At 38.3% G+C, this 24156-nt stretch overlaps 1 protein-coding gene across 1 annotated transcript in view; it reads right to left on the reverse strand.

Annotated features, from left to right (window-relative positions):
* Positions 1 to 24156, reverse strand: part of LOC111152034 (cadherin like and PC-esterase domain containing 1) — a 293950-nt gene that overhangs the window by 199754 nt on the left and 70040 nt on the right. The window contains exon 5 of the mRNA XM_022510310.1: positions 437 to 569. Within this exon, the coding sequence (XP_022366018.1) occupies positions 437 to 569 (133 nt within the window). The remainder of the gene's footprint in view (positions 1 to 436; positions 570 to 24156) is intronic.

A 24156-nucleotide genomic window follows, 5' to 3' on the forward strand; every position in this document is an offset into this window, starting at 1 on the left:
GGTTTCTAATTCAATTTCCATTAATGTAACTTCCTAGATAAGAGTCCTATTTACCCAAATGTTTATTCTACGGCAAGAGAGGTTTGAATTACTCTAGAAAAAAATCAATGATGGTGTTCTTTATTAAGAAGTGATAGATGAGAGACTGTGGAATCTGAGAGACAAACTGAGGGTTTTGGGGGGGTGGGGTGAGCCTGGTGGTGGGTATTAAGGAGGGCACATATTGCATGCAGCATTGGGTGTGATGCACAAACAATGAATTTTGGAACACTGAAAAAAAAATAAAATTTAAAAAAAGAGAGAGAGATAAAATTTTATGTAACAGAACCTCATAATTCAAACATGTAATACCCCCTAGACATCTTCAGGGGTTTTCTCTTGTCAGCTGTTTCCAAGAATGCATGCTGGATATAACAGTTCAAAATGATTAGCTTACAGCTGTTCACGTCGCCAATCCCATGGTTTCCACATATGTGGCTTCACTGTTTTTAAAAAGTGACTCGAAGTACTCAGCTTTAACTGCACGTTCTGATCCAGACATACAGAAGGGCTCACCGGAAGTCGTAGTTCTGAAAAAATTCAAAAGAGCAAAAACCAGTCATTCTATTGTTTCTTTCTGAAATTGCTCCAAAATAGTGTTTGCTCTGTTCTGCTACCGGGTATATGGGAACCAGACAACCGTTGTTTCTCCATTTTGAATCAAAGTTAGATCCATTCCATAACGCATGTTCAGAGAGGCCTCTGTTTTGCAGTTCATTCTCTTACAATAGATTAGGAAAACAATTGTAGTAACGGATTTCAACTCTTCCTGCTCAGAAAGGGAGGTAGATCTGATGTCTCCAACTGTCCTGCACCAGGCAGAACTATCCTCCGAACACATAACAGATGCACTCTTATGATGGGAAGATGGCTGCAGGACCTGACTTTTGCTTGTGATGAGAATATCACATGGACAACTTGAGTTGATTTCCTGACAATAGCACAGTCCTTCATGTGCCAGAGAGTCTGTCACGCCTCATGATCTTGGTCAACACAAAAAAAGTATTTTATTATTTTGTAAAATAGTATTTAATATTTTTTAAAGTATATAAAAGTGAAGACCAACAGTAATGGTTTTCTCAGAACACTCACTGATATTTTTTAAAAAATGTATTGAATGTACATGGTTAAAAAAATTCAAATTGTATAGAATGTTATCAAATTGGGGAAAAAAAAAAAAAAGAAACATCCAGCAATCCACCCCTATCTGGGACCTCTCTCTGCCAAAGCCAATGTTTACATATTCCCTTTTGAAATCTGCATCAGTGCATAATGGGTAAGATGCATGCGGTTCTTCAATATGTAAACTGATATATCAATATATCCATACAACTTATATATGCAGGCATTTCTGATTTTTCAATTATCCAGAAGAGACATCACGGTAGTCCCCTTTATCGATTGTTTTGCTTTCCTCAGTTTCAGTTACCCATGGTCAACCCCAGTCAAGAAGCAAATGATCCTCCTGACGTACCATCAGAAGGTCAGCAGCAGCCTAACGCGATGTCACAGTGCCTGTGTCATCCCCCTTCATCTCATCATACAGGTGTGGTATCCTCTCACATCATCACACGAAGGATGAATGCAACACACTCACATATTTCGAAAGAGTGAGACTGCATTCAAATAACCTTCTTACAGTCCATTTATAACTGTTCTATTTTATTATTAATTATTGTTACCAATCTCTTATTGTGCCTAATTTATAAAATAAATTTTATCTTAGGTGTGTATGTGTAAAAAAAAAGTGCATACAGGGTTCGGTACTATCTGTAGTTTCAAGCATCCCCTGGGGCTCCTGGAACGCATTCCCTGCAGATAAGAGGGAGGATTGCTATATAACGGTCTATGTCTGACATATTTACCTACCAGTCCATTCTGGAATCCTCTCCATTTGCACATACATAGAACTATGTTATACTTTTTAATGGCTTAGGGCATGCCATTAAATGATATACATTTGATTTAATCATTCTCTTATTGTCGGGTATTCAGATTATATTTGCAATTTTTTCTTTTATTTCAAAAATACTGCACAATGAATGCTCTTCTAAATCTATTTTGGTGTACTTTCACAAGTTTATCTAGGGGCAAAGTCTAGTCTATATGTGTAATTGCCAGATCAACACATACATGCATTGTAAATTTGATAGGTTTTATTGAACTGGCTTCCGAAAATGTTGCCCCAATTTCCACTGCCTCCAACAGCACATGAGAGTTGTTGTTTCCTTGCTGTCAGGTCACAGTGATTTATTTTTAAATTATACAATTTATCTCGCTCTCAAAATGGAACAAAGCCTTTAAATTATTTTTCCCCCTTGTGCACGTTTCATCAATACTAACATAGTCTAATTTAAAACACTTCACACTCTTAAGTAAAAGTCAGCAGAAGTCAAGCTGTTCAATGTATTCCTATATCTCATTATTTAGCACAGTGTGATCTTTCTCAAAAAATGATGGCCTCCTTGTAAGTCTTCCTTATTAATGAAGTTCTAATACATCATAATAAAAAAATACTCAAATTGCTTGTTTCTGGATGTGACAAATGAAGAGTCATTAAGATAATTTCTTTTCTTGGGAATCACAACTTAAGAAGAGTTGAAATGTTTATATAATCCTTTAAATTCATGGTAAGAAAATGCATTCTCTTTTTTTCACTAAGTAGACATTTTTTAGGAGTTATTACTAGGAAAGATTCTGTCTCTCCAGAAGAGCTAATTTGTGGCCTTCTTTTGTATAATACGAGAACAGTGTAATTGACTCTGATTTCCTTTTTATCCGTACTGCCAGGAAGCACAGCATTGATTTGAAGCCCGAGCAGAGTGGACTTTGGAGAAGCTGCCCCTATTAAGTGTTCCACCAAGGTAATACCTCAGTGATTTTCAGGAAGTAGTAGCCAGCAAATATGTCAAAGAATAAATAATTTTATCTCACCTTTTTTTTTTTTTTTTTTTGCCTTAGTTCAAGGGGAAGAGCCTAAAACACAGAGCACAAAGAGTCCAGTATAGGAATTGTCAAGAATATATCAGCATTCTGCATCAGCCCCTGAAACTGTGGTTGAACAATGGAATTTAATATTGATTAAAGTAACTTTTACCCTTTGTGTATATGTGTGTGTGTGTATTCCATTTCCCCCTTTTCCCTTGACCACCCAACATACACAGGAACCTAGAAGTCTTCTATAAACAATGCCAAAGTAGCTTCCTTCTGTTTTGGGGAGAAATCTGGGAGATGAGTGTCTATGATATGCCTATGAGTGTCTTAAAAGGCCTTGTAATTCATTAACACATATTTACTATTTTCAGACAGTAATTAAATACAAAGGGCCTAGCATGTGTCCTTAGTGCTTTTGTACTCCACAGTATGAGGACTGAATGAATAACCAGATACAGATGTGAAATATCTATGTGTTTTTATTTATTGGCTACTCTTAGCTTATTTTAAAGAGCTATGAAGCTTGTAATTTTAACACTTACCCAGAGGAAAAAAAACGAACAATTTTTAAAGATGCATGAAAACTGCTTTTCTCCTGCCTTCTAACATTTGGTTGGCCAGGCATGCTGTCAGTACCCAGTGAGTATGGTACAGTTTCAAGAAAAGAAAGATTCAACCAGAACCATAAGACCTGGGTTTTATTTTGATTCTTACTAACCAATGCCTAATGGGTGTGTGACAATGCCAAGGAGTCTTCTAGAATCCAGAATATGATTTCCCACTATCTCTTGATTGTCCCACATCAATGAACACGATGTTGGTGCATAACAACTGCTCAGTAAAAGTTTGTTCTAGCAATGAGCTAGTTTGGTGGTGGGGGTGGGGTGGGGCGTTTAAGTCAACATGTACTTGGAGAACAAAATGATATCCCAATTAAAAATATTTTATTTTTTCCCTTCTATATGCCATATAATTATATACACTATAGGCAAAGACTATACACTAGAAAACTAGCAAAGATTAACAGGCAAATTTAAGCTATATTTGATTTAATGTTTTGCCCAGAGCTAATAATTAATAGGAAAGTAATATTGGAAAATGTAATTATATTTCATAAATGTTTGAATATTGTCTTGCATTTCAGATTAGGAAGCTATAGTTAGCCAGGATTTTCTTATTTTAAAACCTCCCGTGAAGATAAAAAGTCTTAATAATTTACAATCAGTTTTGAGATTAGAATTATAAAATAAGTACCATTTGTGGATATATTAATTGTTCTTTCTATCCCAACACATTTATGAGTCTTAGTCCTTAGCCTACAGGTATAGCTATGCAAACAAACCCACAAAACTTATATACATAACAAATGTAAATTAATATATGCACAAGCTAAAGTCATAGCCAGGAAAAAACAGTCAGAGCCCTGGAAGAAAATGAATGGATGGCAGAGTCAAAGAAGTAAGTGAAGACTATTAACCAAGAAACTTAGAGAAGGGGACTATTAAAGAAGGCAGCGATAAGGGAAAATAATAAGTAGTGAAGCTCCTAGGGCTGATGAAAGGGAAGATCTTGCCACCCCAAGCCCAGGAGGGCGGCAATTATAGAACCAAGCAAAGGACATAGCGGTGAGAGAGGATGCTGAGCTTGAGCTATGGCCACAGGTAGAAGAACACAGGCACTTCTAAGCCAGGGTCTGGCAGGGAAGCAGGTAGGGGACAAATACCCCAAAGTTCTCTATTTCTAAACTCTGATCTCCTGTCAAAAGTTAGGGGACAAGGGAGCCCCATTGATGTAATGTGTGATGGACAGCTTCCTGGGGAAGAATCTAGAGTGAGGGAGCAAATAGAGAATGAGGCAAACCGTGCATCTGGAAAATATAAACTTCTGCTCTAGTTTTCTTCTTACTAGCCACATGTCCCAGAGAAAGAATCATATGTGTGTATGAGAGTGAGTGCGTGTGCATGCACATAGGAGAAGAGTGAATAAGAAAGAAACATTAGGGGCGCCTGGGTGGCTCAGTGGGTTAAGCCTCTGCCTTCGGCTTGGGTCGTGATCCCAGGATCCTGGGATTGAGCCCCGCATCGGGCTCCCTGCTCAGCGGGGAGCCTGCTCACCCCTCTCTCTCTCTGCCTGCCTCTCTGCCTACTTGTGATCTCTGTCTGTCAAATAAATAAAATCTTAAAAAAAAAAAGAAAGAAAAATTAGCTTTGATCTTTAATAAGAGCATTTGTCCATGGCAGTAGGTCATGGCTTAAGATGAATTGTATGAAACTGCATTTTGTTATGTAAAAAATGATTGAATATTAATCAAATATCAGCAATTCATAACTTTTCTCTTACTACACTGTGATGCCTATTGGAGAGAAGCAAGGGAGTATATAAACATACCACCTGTGAAAGAAGGTTCCAGTGGCTAGAATGTCTATGGGTAGGAATGACAAATGGGTGCACTGGTTAATTTTATGTGTCAACTTGACTGGACCAAGGGATACCCAGATAGCTGCTTGAACATTATGGGTGTGTCTGTGAGGGTATGCTCAGAGGAGATCAGCATTTGAACTGATGGTACGAGTAAAGCAGATAGCTCTCCCAGATGTGGCTGGGCATCCACCAATCTGTTGAGTGCTTGAACAGAACAAAATGGCTGAGGAAGGTTGAATTTGCTCTCTCTCTGACTCATTAATTGAGCTGTGACATCAATCTTCTCCTGCCCTTAGTACACTTGGTTTTCAGGCCTTCAGACCTGGCCTGGAATCTAACCATTGGCTCTCTACGTCGCCAGCTTTCCTGAGTCTCCATCTTGCAGATAGCAGATTGTGGGACTTCTCAAGCTCCAGAATCACATGAGCCAATATGTTAAACAATAAATCCCGTTCTCTCCTTCTCTCTCAGTGAATATATAAATAATAGAAAGATGGATAGATCTTATTTTCTGTTTCCATGGAAAACCCTACTATGAGGGACAAATTTGAATCCATTCAATAAGTATTTAGTAGATGCTTGGAAAACAAAAGAAGCATAGCCCAAGTTCTGTCAATTCCTAGAAAAGAACAAACAGCTCACCTCTGAATCTGTTTCCTTCTTTGCATTATCATGAAAAAGACAGCAGCAAGCACAGTGGGTACTAAACAAATATTTACTGGACAAACAACTAGATTTCTGAGGTCCTTTATCATTCTAAATTCCTGTGATTGCAGGTGAAAAGTTATAATTTTTAATATATGTTGTGTATGACCTAATGGAATAGATAAGTGGCTAGAGTCCAGACGAGGGCTGGAATATGGTCCCTCTGTGAATTCACGTATATTCCAGCAATTCCAAAAGCTCTACAAGGTCAACCAGTTGCCATTTTATTCATCTGAGGCCCAATAAACCATGTAGGAGAGACTGTATCTGGATCCCCTTTGAGCTCTCACCCTGTGAGAAAGTATTTGGGGGAATATCAATGACCCTTTCATTTTTTGAGCCCTGTACAAAATGGGGGAGCAAACAAACGACTGGGCACATTCTGGTTCACCAACTTGATCACTCATTTGCAGTTAGAAAGGAGGGATTGTTTTCAGTGTTAAGTACTTCAAAGGGAATTAGTTTACTGGGCCAGGAGCTCTATGAAGTCGGGAATTCTGGATTTTTTCTTTACATTGCATATCTAGTGCCAAACACACATAGGCTGGCCCTTAACATAGGAGATTCACATATCTCTGCTTAATAAGTAAATGTTAATGTCTTCTTAACCAAATAACTAGAGATAAATGCACTGGCCATAGAAAAAGGGGCTGAAGTGAGAAGAATGAGCAAGCCAATTGCTAAGCGGTTTTACTGGAGTTGTATGGCATAACCTTTTGTTCTTGACCTAGGAAATCAGCATAACATAGACAAGAATTCATTTTTCTCTGTTCACTTCAATGAGATATTTGTTAGAGTAACATGACGTGTTATGACCCCACTGGGACCCTGCAACAACACAGGGGAGGCTCCAGGAGGAAGCAGAGATGGACGCCCTGAAAGGAACTATCAAAGGCCCAGAGGTTTAATATCAGCAGAGCCCCCCGGAACCCAGAGCAAGCATAGAAAACCATGGAAAAGAAGGTCATCAGTAGACAGCCAGGAGGAAGGTTTCCCTTACAGGGACATCATCTAAGAGATGGATTTGGGGACCAAGGCTGCCTTTGTTTCCCCAAGCAAGCTAAATCTATGCCTTGGGAAGACATGGATGAACCCAATAAAGATGCATGTGCTGATTTCTCCAGGATGTTCCAATATAGTTGCTATCTGATACCTTTTATCCCCCAATAATATTTTACAAATAATATTCCAAAGAATATTTATTTTAAAAAATCCCAATTCTTGTCTATTAGTGGATTCCTATTCGTAAGTATGACCATGAACAAATTCCTTAATTTTTCTAAGTTCAGTGCCTTTATCTGGAAAATGAGAATTATAACAGTAATAATAAGAACATACATCATATAGATGCTGACAGAATTAAACATAAAATTTTCTTTAAAGGGCTTTGCACAGCCCTTTCTCAAAAAATGTTAAATAGCTACTACTACTAGTAGTTTAATATAATCCTTCTCTATAACCTAGGAAATCTGTTTACAACTAGAAACTTCACAAAGTGCAACTTAAATGTTATTCCTTTTGAATTTATTCAATATTAAGTGTTTCTCATCACTGCTGACTATCAAAGTCTAATCTATTAAATCCTTTTTTATGCGATTCTTAAACGTGGCATTTGACATTAGTCACTTAAGAACAAAGCAGGAAATATGTGATAAGCACAGATGCGTAGACCAAAATGAAACACAGCAATTTTATTTGAAGTAGCTTGTAAAAACACACTGGTTTTAGTGACTTTCCTCAAAGTTAGCATTGCAGTCACCCAGCAAAGCTGTTGATTTCCTGTGTCACGTACTTAAAGGAGTTCTGTGTTAAGGCCAGGTTTCTGTGATTGGGGGAAGCCTCAGACTAACCCAGTTTTGCACTATTTAAACCTATTCCTCTCTGTTTTGTTCAGGAAGATACTTTTTCACAAACACCAAGACAACCAACTCTTGGTCAACAGAACTAGCTCTTAGTCAAAAAATTTATGACCCATAGACAAAAGTCCCTAGACTATTTCAGACCTATGCTTGAATTTAAATGGTATAATTGGAGGATCTATGTGCTCCAAACACATCAATTCATTAGTATTTTTTTCACTTTCATTTTATGAAAGCATCATTATTAATACATAATTCTAACCTTAAGCCAAGCAACTCAAAATTCCTTTTTTTAAGATTTGACATTACTACCTATGTGGATTTGATACCAATAGTTTATTGTCTATGGTTTCCCAGAATATATTTCTTATGATGCCAAATAAGGGTGCATCAAACCACAAATATAAATATCATAGTCTATCAGTATAGTAGTTTTGGGGGGAAAAGAGTAACTTCCATTTTGTGTTGTAAGAAATCAGTTGCAGTCCATGTCCTGATGTAAATGGAGATCCCATCTGACCCATAAAAATGACCAGATCAGTGATACAACAATGTGCTTGAAAGAAGTAGTCACCGTATAGAGTTTTCACCAACTAACCAATCAATCGAATGCTTGTTGAGTAACTCAGTAAATGCAAGTCGTAAATGTTCTCCTTTCTGTTCTTTTGCAGTGGAAGTGTCAAAGGCATGCAATTGTACAAAAACAAAAACAATTTTCCCCATGGACTGCTCTATGTTTTGACCATGACAACATAAGAACCTTGAGTTCTGTTCATTTTCCTTGGTAATAAAAGCTATGTCTAGACTACTACTTCAATTTTCTTGCCTCTGTGATTTCACTGCAATGGCCAAACAGCATGAAAGATTGTTTTATTACTTTATGGCAGCTTAATTTTGCTTTGATATTTTTCTGCATGAATTTTCCAGGGAAAAAGAAAGGGAAAAAATGCTTGACTAGTTCAGCAAGACCAAAGATGAATAATTCAGTATAAATTAATGAGCATCATTAATAACAATTTAAAACACAACCTCCAATGCAATATTAATACATAGAGTGCAACAAATATGATAATAGAAGAGCTGTCTAAACCCACCCCTTGTGAAAATAAGTTAATCACTTTATTAATATTAAACTTTTTCTCAGGAACATTTTCTGGAGTAAACCATGAAATGCTATTGATATAATTTACATCAGAATAATTAATGACTTACTACAAATTTGAGATTCTAAATTCTTTTTAAGTAATTGAAGTCAGTCCTAATTTAAATGGAAGACACAAACACTGGGGGTTATTGCCCCTATTTTAAATGAAACCATGCATTACCCTATTTTTCCTTCAATGGCAACTTCACTTCCATTTTCACCCTATGTTTTTGGTACAATAATATGTGCATGGTATTGTCTCGATCTGCTTCCCTACTTCTATAATATTTATAAGTAAATGTATTAAATGTGAACCAAGTACATATTTAGAATATTTATATTTTCATAATATCTGACTCCAGGATTGAGACAAAAATATAGAATACAGAAAGACTAGAGCCAGTTGCCAAGAGAAATTTAATGAGGGCCAGAGATCCAAATGCCAGAAATAGGTCAGTAACATGGAAATATGTCAGAAAAGATTTTTGGTTAGGACACTGAGCAAACATACTTTTATGGAACCATTTTATCCTCAAGTTCTTTCCCCTCTCCAACTGACCAGTGATATAATTGGAGTCTGTGGAGGTCAGGCTTGGCTGAGTGGCATCATAATACAAGAGTCCACTCCCAATATAGATGAGGACACAAAGGGCAAGAGTCAGAAGCCAGGCAGAACCTGACAAGAGTTTCTGAAAGGTGTCTCCGTTTTCAACCTTAGCTAGGTAAGATGATCATTAGCCAGGTACATTTGATCTATTTTATATCCTGTAAATGACTAAAGAATTAACCAATTAATTGAGCCCAAAGGGGGGGCGGTCTTCATATCTGAAGTGCTAAGTAATTGCTTGTCTTTAAAAATGTTAATTAGGTGGTTAAAATTTCTAGTTTTTCTTTTCCTATTCTTGTATAGATTTTAAACCCTGATGTTAAGCTCTTCTCCCTGTAGAACTTAGGTCAGGACATTAAATTCAAATGACTATTTTCTACAAGGATATTCTTCTTCTTTCTTCTCCTTCTTTCTTCTTCTCCTTCTCCTTCTTCCTTCCCCCTTCCCCCCCTCCCCCCTCCCCTCTTCCTTCTCCCCTCTCCCTTCTCCTTCTCCTTCTTCTTTTTTAAATGTAGGCTCCATGCCCAGCACAGATCCTAATGAAGGACTTGAACTCACAACCCTGAGATCAAGACTTGAGCTGAGATCAAGAGTTGGACACTTAACCAAAGGAGCCATCCAGGTGCCCCAAGGGTATTGTTCATATTTTCTTTATATATCTCTTATCTTTCGTATTGCCAAGATTCTTTTGGTATATATGTGCATGTAGATTATATATATATGCATGTCTATGTATATAAATTATATAACATACATATTTAATTTATATATAAATACATATCTGAATTATTTTTCCTAGATTTAATACAATCTAACTCAGCTTTAGTTCTGACATCAGCATTTTATCTCAATTAACCTCACTTGTCTGTATGTCCCTGAATAGCAATCCCAGACTGAACATCCCTTTCTAAACTGCTACTCAGATGCCTTAAAATAGGTGGATGGTGGACAACAAGTCATTTGTATCTTGTTTTTTTCTTACCAAATATGTTGAATGGCTTAGGGAAATGACTGTGTGGCACCCAATAACATCTAGTCATTTTCAATAAATTAAAAATGTTTAGTTGTTGCTTTAAAAAATCTTGTGAGCTCTGGCATCAGTCAGGGGTTCAAAGTCATGAGTTAACCAATCCAACTCTCAGTTTTAGTTTGACTCAATGGAAACTGAATTTTAAAACTTGGTTTGTTGGGGTGTCTGGCTGGTTCAGTTGGTGGAGCATGTGATTCTTGATCTCAGGGTTGTGGGTTCAAGCCCCGTGCTGGGTGAAGAGATTACTTAAAAACAAAATCTTACAGGGGCGCCTGGGTGGCTCAGTGGGTTAAAGCCTCTGCCTTTGGCTCTGGTCATAATCTCAGGGTCCTGGAATCGAGCCCCGCATTGGGCTCTCTGCTCAGCGGGGAGCCTGCTTCCTCCTCTCTCTCTCTCTCTCTCTGCCTGCCTCTCTGCATTCTGTGATCTCTGTCAAATAAATAAATTTTAGGAAAAAAAACCAAAATCTTACAATAAAACAAAAAAAGCTTTATTGCTAAGTAGTGGGGAAAAAAATTCAAGATAGCTTTAAGTCAAAAGGGGAAAATACTGGGTAATTATGAAAAAAATTATGAGTACAGGTATTCCCCTCGTCCTTTCCGATCTACGAAAGAAAGATACATACCTATGTGGGAACCATGTCTTTGTTACATTGTTTGGAGTAATGGAAAGAAATAGATTTATTTTTATAATTTATATAAATGATTTCATAGAGGAGAGTGGACATAGAAACCAATTAGGAGAAAAGTTGTACAGGTGGTGTTTTAGTGAGCTAGAGGATGTTGCCCAGTGAGAGATGTGGGTTATAAAAGTAGAATTTGGCAGAAATTTCATTGTGTGCTGAGTAAGGCTAATTTCCCCTTAACTGTCATTTTTGTACCCACCTCTCCTTTCCTCAAAACAAAAAGAAAAAAATTAAAAACCTGAACTACTACTCAAGCCTTTAAAATTCAGCCCTATTTTTGTCAAAGGAGTGTTTTGTTTGTTTGTTTGTTTGTTTAACTCAATATAATGCTCAACATTCTCTCAAAAGGGCCATTTTCACTAGGTCCCTGCCATTAGTGACTCCATTCACATCAGGCCCCTTTACCCAAGATGGCAGCTGGGGCACTCTACTGTGAGGGAAGGGTGGCCACTGGCAGACCAGCAAAATCAGATTTAGAGAAAAATACATGAAATTTCTATTAGAAGAAAAGTTGAAACAAGAGTTGTTCATTGAATTTCATGAACCTAGTGAAAAATGACAAAAGTTCATGGCTACCATTAACCATCAAATGATTTGCAATTCAGGTTTTCAGCACAATGCTTCAAAACTACTAACCTAGTCTCCAACTTGCCCCTACCTCTGATTTCTCAGAGAATTTTGCTCTTGACTCAGTGTTTTCTTCCCCAAATCTGGCTTTTATTTGCCAAGTCACTTAAAATATTCACAGTATTCCATTACTTCTAGGAACTTGAGCTGACATTGGAGCACATGTTTCTGACTAGAAATTTTTAAGACTGACTTAAACTGATTCTAGGTTTTTTGGTTGCTTTTCAGTTTTGCTATTCCTTGTGAGCCATATTCTATTTAATAAGGACTTTTTACCCACAAATGGCTTAAAATGTTGTTTCCATGGCTTGTAAACAGGAAAATCTCCTATTAAATCTTGTTCTATAGGTAAAATTAGTCTTAATTAAAAACTTAGAGTACATCTGGCACATTGCTTATTTTGCTTTCGGCACAACACATGTGTAGATTTACCAATAAATCACGTAACTGGAAAATTTTAAATATCACGTTGTGGGTGGTGTCTTTGCTTTTTATAGCCTGCTATGAATACAGTTTAAAGTTCTTTCCCTTAAATGATACCAGTTCTTCTAAAATTGGCTGTTGACTGCCCTACTACCCGGGACTGAGAGAGAAGGAATCTAGAAACAGAAACATTACAAAATACTGAACTGAAAAAGATAAATTAGGCCAAAGACCAGTTTATTTAACCATGTAATCTTTCTTCTTTTCTTCTCAATTTTGTATTTAGATTCAAAGTAAACTTTCTGCTTCTGCAATATTTGGAACACAGGGACATAAACAGTTATGGCTTTGTAGTTGAGGAATAAATACAGGTCTACAGGTCTATTTCCATACTCCGGTCAAGACAAATATTTCAGGTCCAGTTGTGACACTGTTAGAATTCAACAATGCTCAGTGCCACCCTCACAACCCCCAAAATTGGGAAAAGAAGGAAAAGACACCTCCTTGTGTTGTTGTTCCTCTTTTAAACTCTATCATCAATGGGAGAGGACAAGACGGTTACCTGGTTTTACTTACCACCGTAGCGGAATTTTAGTGTGAAACTAATCTGTGTTCAATTAGGAGTCCACCATGCCTGGCCTTAACCGGAAGAACTGTGGGTGAAGTCTAATCATAAGGAATCTTTCTAAAAAGAAAAGAGGTGGCTGGCAAGATAAGCCCAAGGATAAAGGGACAAGAAAGAGAAGGGCACCTTCTAGTGCATTGCTCCTGTATACCACAGCCTGTCTTCTACCGCAGGTTTCGGTCAGAGCAAAAACAACACTAAGGCAAATTTTCTTCCAATTACCCATGAGAGGTTGAGAGTATAATGTTATATGCAATTAAAAAAAAAAAGAATTATAAAGAAGGATTTTAGCTACTGATTTTTTTTTTTACTACTAAGTCAATTGAGTTTTGACTTATTCACATGTCTGAGAATACCAAAGGCCTTCCAGCGAAACAGTGAGTGTTACAACGGGACGGGGCACCAACAGTTTCAGCAGCAGGCATGGGAGAAGCAGGCACACCATAAACCTTGGTATCCCTGACGTGGGGCTTAGCATTTTGGCACAGAAATGACGGGCACAGCAGCAGCAGCCCCTGCCATGTGGGCTACCACTGACAGCAGGTTTGGTGGACATGACCATTGGTGTACATCTGCAGCAGACAGACACAGGGCAGCAGAGCCGAAGTGCAATAAACGGTAGCCAAGGTATCGAGGAATGAGAAGACTGCAATCATGAGCACACAGGATAAACCCTCAAAGACAAAGAGGATATTTGAGGGCATGGCAATGATCAGGAATGCTACTGAAATTTAATGGATAAAATTTAATGAAATTTGATGAAATGGATTAAAGATAATAATTTAATAAATGTGAGATGTCTGCTTTGGATAGGATCAAGATGATGTTTATTTGGAAGGCATTGGTAAGGTGCGAAGTCCAGCATCTGTCTGGATAATGAGCCATCCATTCTCGGTGGCCCGTGCACACACCACAACAGCTGTTATCATGTTGACTGTCACTCTGTGTACAACAACAAATTCTCCCTCACCCCACATTACTTCTGAATGTCTCTCTTGACATTGATGTGGGGAAATGCCTGATGGTGATTATTTCAACCTCAAGCTTGACTCCATTTTCCATGTAAACTCTAAGCATTTTGCCCAGTTTTAATCTACATGGAATTTTGCAGGAGTACAATTAAGTTAAGCAAGAGAAGACTATATTCAATTTGTGACTTTCTCAAGTTATTCATCATTTTGGAAAGGCACATCACCAATAGCGATGTGACCCTTGGAATCTTAGTTTCCTTACAATACAACGGCACCAATCTGAATTTGTATCTGTCACATTGATGGTGATTCAAAATATAAATGGAGGATTTGACAATTTCATGACACTTTATGTGCCTAAAATTTACACAGTAGAGTATAAACTATTATAAAGCCTTTCCTTCCATTTGTCCATTATACTAAAGTCTGGCCATTATATTGGCTTGTTGAAATTGTCTGTACAGGTAAATTAGAGATATTTACCTTCCAGACCAATCAGAGGTCAACAAATATATTTGTTATTAAAAAAGAATGGGGATCTGATAAGAACAGAAAGATGACCCAAAAGTGATTGGCAACAAGATTTTGAGATGAAAGGATCTAAAGACAGTGAGTATAAGTGGAGGCAAAGACATATTTTTATGACTATTTTAAGATCCTGATTTTATTCCCACATTTTCTTTCTTTTTTTCTTATTCCCACATATTCTGAAAAACGTATCTCACCAAACTAGATAAAAGCAGCAGTTAGTAATCATCAATTAACATCTGTGAAAATAGTTATTGAAAAAACAATCATAATACTAAACATTTGTGGGTTGCTTATTCTGTGCAAGGCATTGTTCTAGGTACTTTAAAAGTATTGGGGCGCCTGGGTGGCTCAGTGGGTTAAAAGCCTCTGCCTTCGGCTCAGGTCATGATCCCAGGGTCCTGGGATCGAGCCCCACATCGGGCTCTCTGCTCTGCAGGGAGCCTGCTTCCTCCTCTCTCTCTCTCTCTGCCTGCCTCTCTGCCTACTTGTGATCTCTGTCAAATAAATAAATAAATAAATCTTAAAAAAAAAAAAAGGTATTAACTCAACCTATCCCCTTACCAGTCCTAGGAATCCGAGCGATGATCAGAAAAGCAGCTTCAAAAAGCCAGGACAACTAATTCTGGGCCCTTCTAAGTGGCCCAGTGTGGTGGACTATTGAGTGGCCAAGATGGGATTTACACAAAATTAGCCTGGCTCAGTCTGCTCCTAGCCCCTGTCCAACAGCAGATGCGCAATCAGGTCAAAGCAGGCACTTATTCTGAAAACTACCTTCGAGAACAATTAATTCCACAGAAATCATGTATTTCCCACAAAACATAATTTGGTTCTACTTACATCTATTAATCCACACCCCCAGATTGGTATTTTATCAACCTGTTTGGCTACACAATCAAGAGAATTCTTAAAACCATCCCAATGAAGATCAGAAAAGCAGCTTCAAAAAGCCAGGACAACTAATTCTGGGCCCTTCTAAGTGGCCCAGTGTGGTTCCTAGAATTCCAAAGGCCCAGATCTGAGCCTGGTGGCTGTGCCCACACCTGACTCACCCTTGACCCTGGGGATGGGGCTGTAGCATGAGGTTTGTGGTGGTGAATTTTCTACTCTGCCTAGAAAGGCTGTAGGTGGTTTGGAGAGTTGAGCCTAGGGTGGGGCACATCAGAAAAGAAGTAAGAGGGAAAATATCAAGGGGACCCCAGGAGGGAATGACAGTCAGGACTGAGGACCCAAGCTTCTCACTACCCAGGACTGGCAATTTCTGTCTGCTATTGAGTTCCCTATTTAAAGACTAAAACAAAACAAGCAATGCTTTGCCCATGCAAATTCACATAACATCTGCCTATATCTAAGTATTATGATAAATAAGAAATTAAAAGGGTTATTTTAGTTGATGAAAGAATCAACATCATCATCATCATAAAATGCATAAACAAGTTCAATTTCTCATTAGGCCTAGGTATTAGCTTTCTTAAATAACTCCTTTCTTATTTTCTCATATTATAAAACAAACTTAAAATACAGTATAGTGGCTCAAGTTTGATAGAAGGAGTATAATATAGTACTTCAGGTATAGATCTGCTTCTTTCTGGTTATGTTTCCCAGAGGTTCTTGGAACTTCTGTTTCTGTATTTAAAAGACTCATGACAGTAAATGCCTCATAAATGGTTATAGAGACTTATAAGAGAAGGATAAATTGCTTGACAGTCCCTGACGTATAATAAAAACTCAATGTTACCTTTTGCTCTTATTTTAGGTAATTTATCTATAAAATAATTCTGTGCCATAAATCAAGAGGCCCTACTATAATTATCTACAAAACAACCCCAAAATTAGTACTTATTCTCTGATGACTATCTCTATTCAACCTCTCACTGTAGGTAATACTTGCCTACTTCTTTCCAACTCAGAATGCCTCCAAAAAGAACAATATATGTTATTGTGACACTTTTATGGCAAAGTGGAGAACGGAAAACCTCACTTAATTTTCCTTTCCAAGTCAATTCATGGACATCCTGAGTAATATAGAAATAATGCCTTACATATTACTTCTAAAGATTTACAATATGTATTCTTTTTTTCTCTTTTTTTTTTTTTTTTTGGTCAGAGAGAGTGAGCACAGGCAGATAGAGTGGCAGGCAGAGGCAGAGGGAGAAGCAGGCTTCCTGCCGAGCAAGGAGCCCGATGTGGGACTCGATCCCAGGATGCTGGGATCATGACCTGAGCCGAAGGCAGCCGCTTAACCAACTGAGCCACCCAGGCGTCCCTACAATATGTATTCTTTTATAAAGCATTTTCATGACAAGTCTATGAGAATATAATGGTCAGTATAATTGTTCCTCTTTCACGAGCCAAGAAAAGAAGCACAAATGGTCTAAGTACTTCTCCCAGAATCCTGTGACTCTACGTCAGATGGTTGGAACTGGAATTCAGGTCCTCTCATACCTGGACTGTAGGATTGTTGGCTTCTACTTTCACTAGGTAGAAGGCTAGAATTCTTTTTTTTTTTTTTAATATTTTATTTATTTATTTGACAGACAGAGATCACAAGTAGGCAGAGAGGCAGGCAGAGAGAGGAGGAAGCAGGCTCTCTGCTGAGCAGAGAGCCCAATGCGGGGCTCGATCCCAGACCCTGAGATCATGACCCGAGCTGAAGGCAGAGGTTTTAACCCACTGAGCCACCCAGGTGCCCGAAGGCTAGAATTCTTAAAAGTACATGCTTTCTTACAGATGCTCAGAAATGGATGAGGCAAAATGGGCCTTCAAAAGGCCCTCTCACTGGATGTTAATGAATCACCTACTTTTGTCCTCTGTGGGGTAAGTTGACTGTTTGATCTGCTACATTTTCTTATGAAATGACTAACACTGGGATTGTACTGCTGCTATGACTTTATGATGTCATTAGTTAAAATGACTCAGAAAAAAAGAAAGTTCCATTATTTTACCAATAGATGGTGCTAAGAGAAACTTAAAGAAAATTGTCTCAAAAGTTACTGGTGTAATGAATCAGAGGATTTGAATGGGGTTTACTATAAAATAGAGTCTATGCTGCTTTCCCAGACAGAAGCGCACCCAACCCATCATCAACGAGTACAACAGCTTCCAAAACTACCCCATTCATTCACTTAATTATAGTTCTGTGAAGACATGTATCCTTTCTAATCACAACTTCAACTACAAATGAAGGATTCTAAGATTCTATTTAGGAAAATAAATGTATTTGACTTTGTATATGGCTTGCTGCAACTCTCATTTTGGGTCTTCATCAATATTTTTTCAACAGAATGTGTCCGTTTGGAAGACATTAAATGCTTGTTAAAATGTTTTGGTCTTAATAAATTGTTATTAATTATTACAGTTATAATGAGAAATTCAAGAGACTAGTCAAAACAAGAAGCGTCTTCCTATGAATAATGTGTTCTATAACATACCCTTTAAGAAGTTGTGTGCATTACAGTTAATGCATCACTTTACTGGGATTTTATTTCCTCATGTTGATGATATCTTGCAAATCAAAAGTCAGCTCATGGTCTTAGACTTCCAAGAAAATGAATGAACAAAGAAATGAGCAGAGAAAACTTACTAACAATGTTCTTCTTTCATAACACTTGCAATTTTGTTGTTCAATATCTATTTCTACCACCAAAAGGAGACTGGAATAGAGATTATTTTGAAGTTCCACACATTTTATACTCCAGCACCAAACACACACACACACACACACACACACACACACACACACACTCTCTCTCTTTCTTGATAGATAGATTTAATTGATATAAAAAATTAAATGTATATATCAACATATATTTATATTTTTATTTATTTTTCTAGATAGATTTAAAAGTGCATAGATAAATGAATCAAAATTACAGTATAGTTCTCCATTCCTTATTGAGTTTACTCACAATCAAGTATGTAACGGTCAGGATGAATTCTCACCACTTCAAGCAGCTGAATCCTTGAACCTGATTTTTTTCTACAACTTTCTTAACCTAGCTCCTGTAATCCCCATACAGCGCAGCCCTTGATCACTTAAAAATAAAAAGTTTGGCTACTTCTGTGAGAACTTTTGTGTCTGTTTTAAACAAAGCTATGTTCTTCAGGCATCTTATTAAGACTTCAGATTCACTACTACTATTTCTGTTACAAATACAGTGGCTCAGGAAGAACTGAGGTGGGGAAAATAGCACAATCACTGCTTGGGTGATGTAATTATTGAGGAAAATGCCAACAAACATAGTATAGTTTGTTCTAGCAGACTACATACTAAGTTGTGGAATGTGTATGCACATAACAAGATAGACAACTACAGATTAATGAATGCAGGTTGGGATGACAGAGTAACCAAATCCGTGAAATAAACAAACATAGTTTACTGAGTTTTCATTATGTAATGCAAAAATTAAAAAAAACTTTACCATTTGAAGTTCTTCACAGCTTAACGAGTTTTTTGGTTTTGTGTAGATGCAATGCTACTGGCCTATTTTTCATCAAAATAAGTAAATGGGGCCTGCCATAGAGATTTAGACAACAAAAGTGATTACCACTCTTACCACCTCTTCCTTCAAGATCCACTGAAACTCAGAATTAGTAATCAGAATCACACATATTATACGTGTGCTCTGCAATGTTGCCTCTGTCATATAGCAGTATTCGGCACAAGATTACAAACTCCAAGTCAAACAGAAATACCTAGCTGGTGGCATGAAGTACAGAGGTCACAAACCAGTAAAGATTTACCAAACTTGGCCTACCCAAGAGCAGAGGGATCCCTCAGCTGATTGGTCTTTACCATGACTTCAGAGATGTCAACGAGCTGCCAAATGTTTACTGAAAAATGGACATGCTGTGCCTTTCAAATGGCCCTAATTCCAAATGTGCAAAGTGTAAAGCCATGAGTGACACAAGAGCGAGAGACAATTTTGGGTCAGTCATCTCGGTCCAGCTTCTCCCAAAGAGAAAACGACAAAATTAGTCCCTTAAAGCTCAGCCTCACCCACACATCCCAGTGCTACTGGCCACCAGTGCCCTTCCCCTCCATCTTGCCAGTGGCCAGGTATGCAGCACTATACAGTGTGTAGTGTGTGTGTGTGTGTGTGTGTGTGTTTGTACTCCTAAACACACTGACAAGCTTGTTTCTTGTTTTTTAAGAAATGCTGAGTGGAAGGAGGAATTCTGTAGTTTCCAACCAACATACTATATATTAAACAGCAGATAATTTCCCCCACGTTCAAGGAAATGGACCAAGGCTCTGCTATCAGTTTCCAAAAAACCTCCACTTGATTTTGGCTGTGATTAGTTAACTCAGAGATTTAGGTCTCACAGGCAGCACAGTGAATTTTATGGTTGGGTCAGAGTGTGTAGGTTAGTGCCGCATTTGCATGATTCGGCAGTTTCCATGAGGTTCTGACTAGTCTGCAACGGTGTCTAAAATTCTTACCAATAGAATTATTCATTTGGGCTGAAGTATGTCCGGGGGGAAAAAAGAAGTGCATTTGAGACAGGAGAGCAGAGCAGCACTCATTAATTTATTTAATCAGCTGGCTCTGGAGAGCAGAGACAAGGTCTGAGAACATGTGAGAACTGGGCTTTGCGGCAGGAAGTAGGAACGAAGCAGGGTGCAGAAGGACAAAGCCACATACAGCCAGCAGAAGGGCACTTGGGCACCCAATGGACAGGATCCAGTTCTGGGTGCTGAAGAGAAGGTAACTATTCTCTCACTTCAAAATGATTTGCAGTGAGGGCAGGGGCATGGGTTGTTCTGCGTAAAGAATGCGGTGGGCTTTATCATAACCAGTCAAACTATTTTTGCCTGTCCTATATCTCTTTCTTCCCTTGGGGGTCTGTTCTCCTCTCTCCATGTGGATCCAGTGGAACAGCCAGTCACAGCTCCTTGCCTCCTCCTCCCATCTCTGGCAATTACGAGTTGAACTACGTCCCCTCGAAATTCATATGTTGAAGTCCTAAGCCCTAGTGCCTTGGAATGTAACTGTATTTGGGGGGAAAAAAAGGTCTTTAAAAGAGATGATCAAGTTCAAATGAGGTCTTTTGGACAAAGGCAGGAAGAGGAGAGGACAGTTAAGTGGGCTGTTGAAGGGACAGCAGAAGGAGGAGATTGGCTTGAGCAGAGTTAGGTTGAGGGAATAGGGGGAGACCTGGCAGGAAGGTAGACTGCCTCAGCCCTTGGGGGCCTTGAAAACCAAGCTGAGGAGCCGGCCAGAGTGAGGTCTTAAGAAACCAGGCTCCGGACTCACTGTGCCTGTGTGTATACGCCACTTGTTAGATGTGAGATCCCGGGAAATGTACCTAATTTCTCTACCTTGGAGTAAAAGAGAAATAACAGTATCTCCTTTATGGAGACACTGTGAGCACTGAATGAATTAATATATGTATGTTTATATTTAAGAATATATTTTTAAGAGAAAACATTGTTAATATACATTTTATAGATGGCTATGGTATTCAGAGGCAAAACTTATAAAGTAAATGATGTATATAGCATGTAAAGGGATTGCTCTTCTTTCTTTTATTTTTATTTTTTTTTAAGATTTTATTTATTTGTCAGAGAGAGAGAGAGGGAGAGGGAGAACACAAGCAGGCAGAGTGACAGGCAGAGGCAGAGAGAGAAGCAGACTCCCCACTGAGCAAGGAGCCCGATGCGGGACTCGATCCCAGGACCCTGGGATCGTGACCTGAGCTGAAGTCAGTGGCTTAACCAACTCAGCCACCCAGGCGTCCCTCTTTCTTTTATTTTTAACTCAACAATATAAACATTTTTCTGTGAGAATAAATGTAGATTTCCATCATTGATAAATGTCTTCATAGTTTTCCACTGATAAATATGCTATAATTTGTTCACATTTGAAGTGTCTGTTACTCTAGTATGTAAAAATTACATATTAATAGGGGAAGGTATGAAAAATTATGTATTGCACTCCATTTACATTTTTCCTTTTTTGTTTATCTCTGTTTTCTATCTTTTCATAATAAATGTATCTTACCAATGTCATAAAGCCCTAATGAAAGGGAAAGGTAAAAGGAATTTAAAAAAATTCATGTTTGATCACTCTAAAAATTTTACTTCTGTTTTCAGTAACTTCCCTCTCATAGGTGGCCGAAAACCTGAATAGGATACGAGAAGGAAAGAGAAGAACATTTCTCACTTTCATACTTGGACAAACAGAATCATGACCGTATTTTCCACCCCCACTGACTGCTATTAACTCTCTCTATTCTAAAGTTCCTTATCTAAAGCCATGATTCCCAGGCAGAACTCTCTCTGGGGTCGGGTAGGTGTCAGGAAGTTGCTTCTAGGAACCCCCAAGAGGATGAAGAAACAAGAACAGAGGACAGGATGAAGAGAGTAGGGTCCCACACATTATCGATCAAAGCAGTTCCATTTCTTTGTTAGAGTTTCTGAGATTTTTTTTTCCCCCAAGGTTTAGAGTTCAAACAAAGAAAAATAACCCACGTAACATTCACTGCAGTCTAGATCAATGCTCTTTCTTTCTGATTTAGGTTTTCTGGCCATATCTCAGACACCCTGGCTTTCACAGGATCCACAGAGGAAAAAATGCTGAAACACAATAGTCATCAAGAAGTATTGGATTTCCTCTGCTCTGAATGTAGAACCATTAAGATGAAGAAAACGGTCCAGCAAGTTAAATCTATAAGAAGTACTAAAACAGTATGGGGTAGGAAAGAGAGAAAATCTTCATTACTATCTTCCTACTCCATCCTCCTGGCAGTTAGCACTTAACTTCTCCTCTAAGAAATGGTGAACAAATATTTAAAGACCTTTGAGTTGAAATGGTACAAAAATAGGAGCCTACCGAAGAGAAGTACAAGTCCATGTCCGGCCTGCATAAATGAACAATCAACTGTGAGAGAAAGTGTTAAGCTTGTCCTTTTAGAAAGCGCTAAGGTCATGAGTATTTTGGCTGCAGTGGTAATCACCTGGAAGTTGAAACTACCTTATGTATATTATTGGCATCTTTCTGCCTTGCATATATGTAATAGTATAACAGTTCTGTTGTACTTTTGTAAGTGCAAATACCTTCTTACTTAAAATGGGTAATTCTATCTTGGAGGAATGCGATGGTATTTTCAAATTTGCCAGCCCCTGTCCTTTGCCTCAAAGTCTCAACTCAACATTGAGTTCATAATGGCTAAACAGATGAATCCATCCAAGCTTTGCCAAGACCCTCTGATGCTGGGTAGGGCTCTCCTTCGACATTCCTGATCCCTCCATTAATATCCTCTCTGGCCTATTATATACCAGAAACGACGACCACACACTGAAATTGAGAAGTGAAAAAATGTCCTGCCCTCAGGGAGACTCAGTTCTTGTGGGAAAACAAACACATACAAATACAGCTAAGATACCATGTGACTTGGCTATAATGGAGGTTGTCACGTGGTACAACGGGAACACAGAGGAAAGAAAGTGTCAATCTCCAAAAATTGACTTCACTTGGAAAGTACTCTTAAGTAACAAAATACACAAAAATGTTCCCAGTTATTATTTCTGGGTTTGTGAATTTAGGATATTTATTTTTTCCTCTTTATACTTTCTTTATTTAAAAAAAAACAAGATGCTCATTTAGAAGGAATGTGTCCTTGTCTTGCCACTTGACTTTTAGGGGACCTATAGCTAAATGACAGATTAAACTTCATGCCTGGTATCTAACTTGTTTAGCCCAAATGATGACTGGCCAAAACTGTAGCAAACATTCTTTTACAAACCCCATCCATACCATCAGCACATTCTGCTGGCTTTTCTTTTGAAATATAGCCTGACCAAGGAGGAAAGGATTTTCTCTATCTACAGAGAACTGAACAGAGCAGTAAGAACTACAGTTTACTTCCATCAGCCTTAGGAAGCATGGATGTTCCTCTTACATCTATAATGCAAGTTCTAGGCATAGTTCTTCAACTTTTTTTGTTTGTGTCCTCACAAGTTTTTTAGAAATTAGGACAGGCTGCTTTAAGGGGCCATTAGCCAGCTGGGGTGGTGGTGATGGCTGAGCTGACAACTGCAGACTAGTATGGTTTTTCTTTCCATTTTAGCAAGGGAGGAAGATATCCTCATTATAAAAACACAAAAACAAGAAAACAACAAACTTGTGTGATTTCCTCCGGTGTCTGTTGTGTAGAAGCAGCGAAGTCAGGTTGTAGGATTTTTCTATAATTGGTGGCTTAAGGGCTGGTGTGGAAGAAAAATACAAATGTTGCCAAGTGCTTGCAGGGAAATATTTCAAGTGGCAGACTAAGTGGTCCGTGCTTGGTAAGAAAGGAATTATGACCAAAAATGGCTGACAGAGAAAGTAGCAGAATTAAGAGCACTAAATGTGTCATTTGAGGTTCCAGCTTCTGGCATTGAAGAAGTGAAAATGCCAGAAAGGCTGATTATGAAGTCATGAATCAGTAAGCTTTCAAAGATGGAGCAGTGCTGTGTGGTGAAAGGTACCAAGCAAGTCTACCAAAGTTGGACACTGAAGTTGATGAGAAATGAAGGTCATGGGGGCACCCGGGTGGCTCAGTCATTAAGTGTCT

The sequence above is a fragment of the Enhydra lutris genome, unplaced genomic scaffold, assembly GCF_002288905.1.
Source record: "Enhydra lutris kenyoni isolate GAN:26980312 unplaced genomic scaffold, ASM228890v2 scaffoldscaffold27, whole genome shotgun sequence".
NCBI classification, from domain to species: Eukaryota; Metazoa; Chordata; class Mammalia; order Carnivora; family Mustelidae; genus Enhydra; species Enhydra lutris.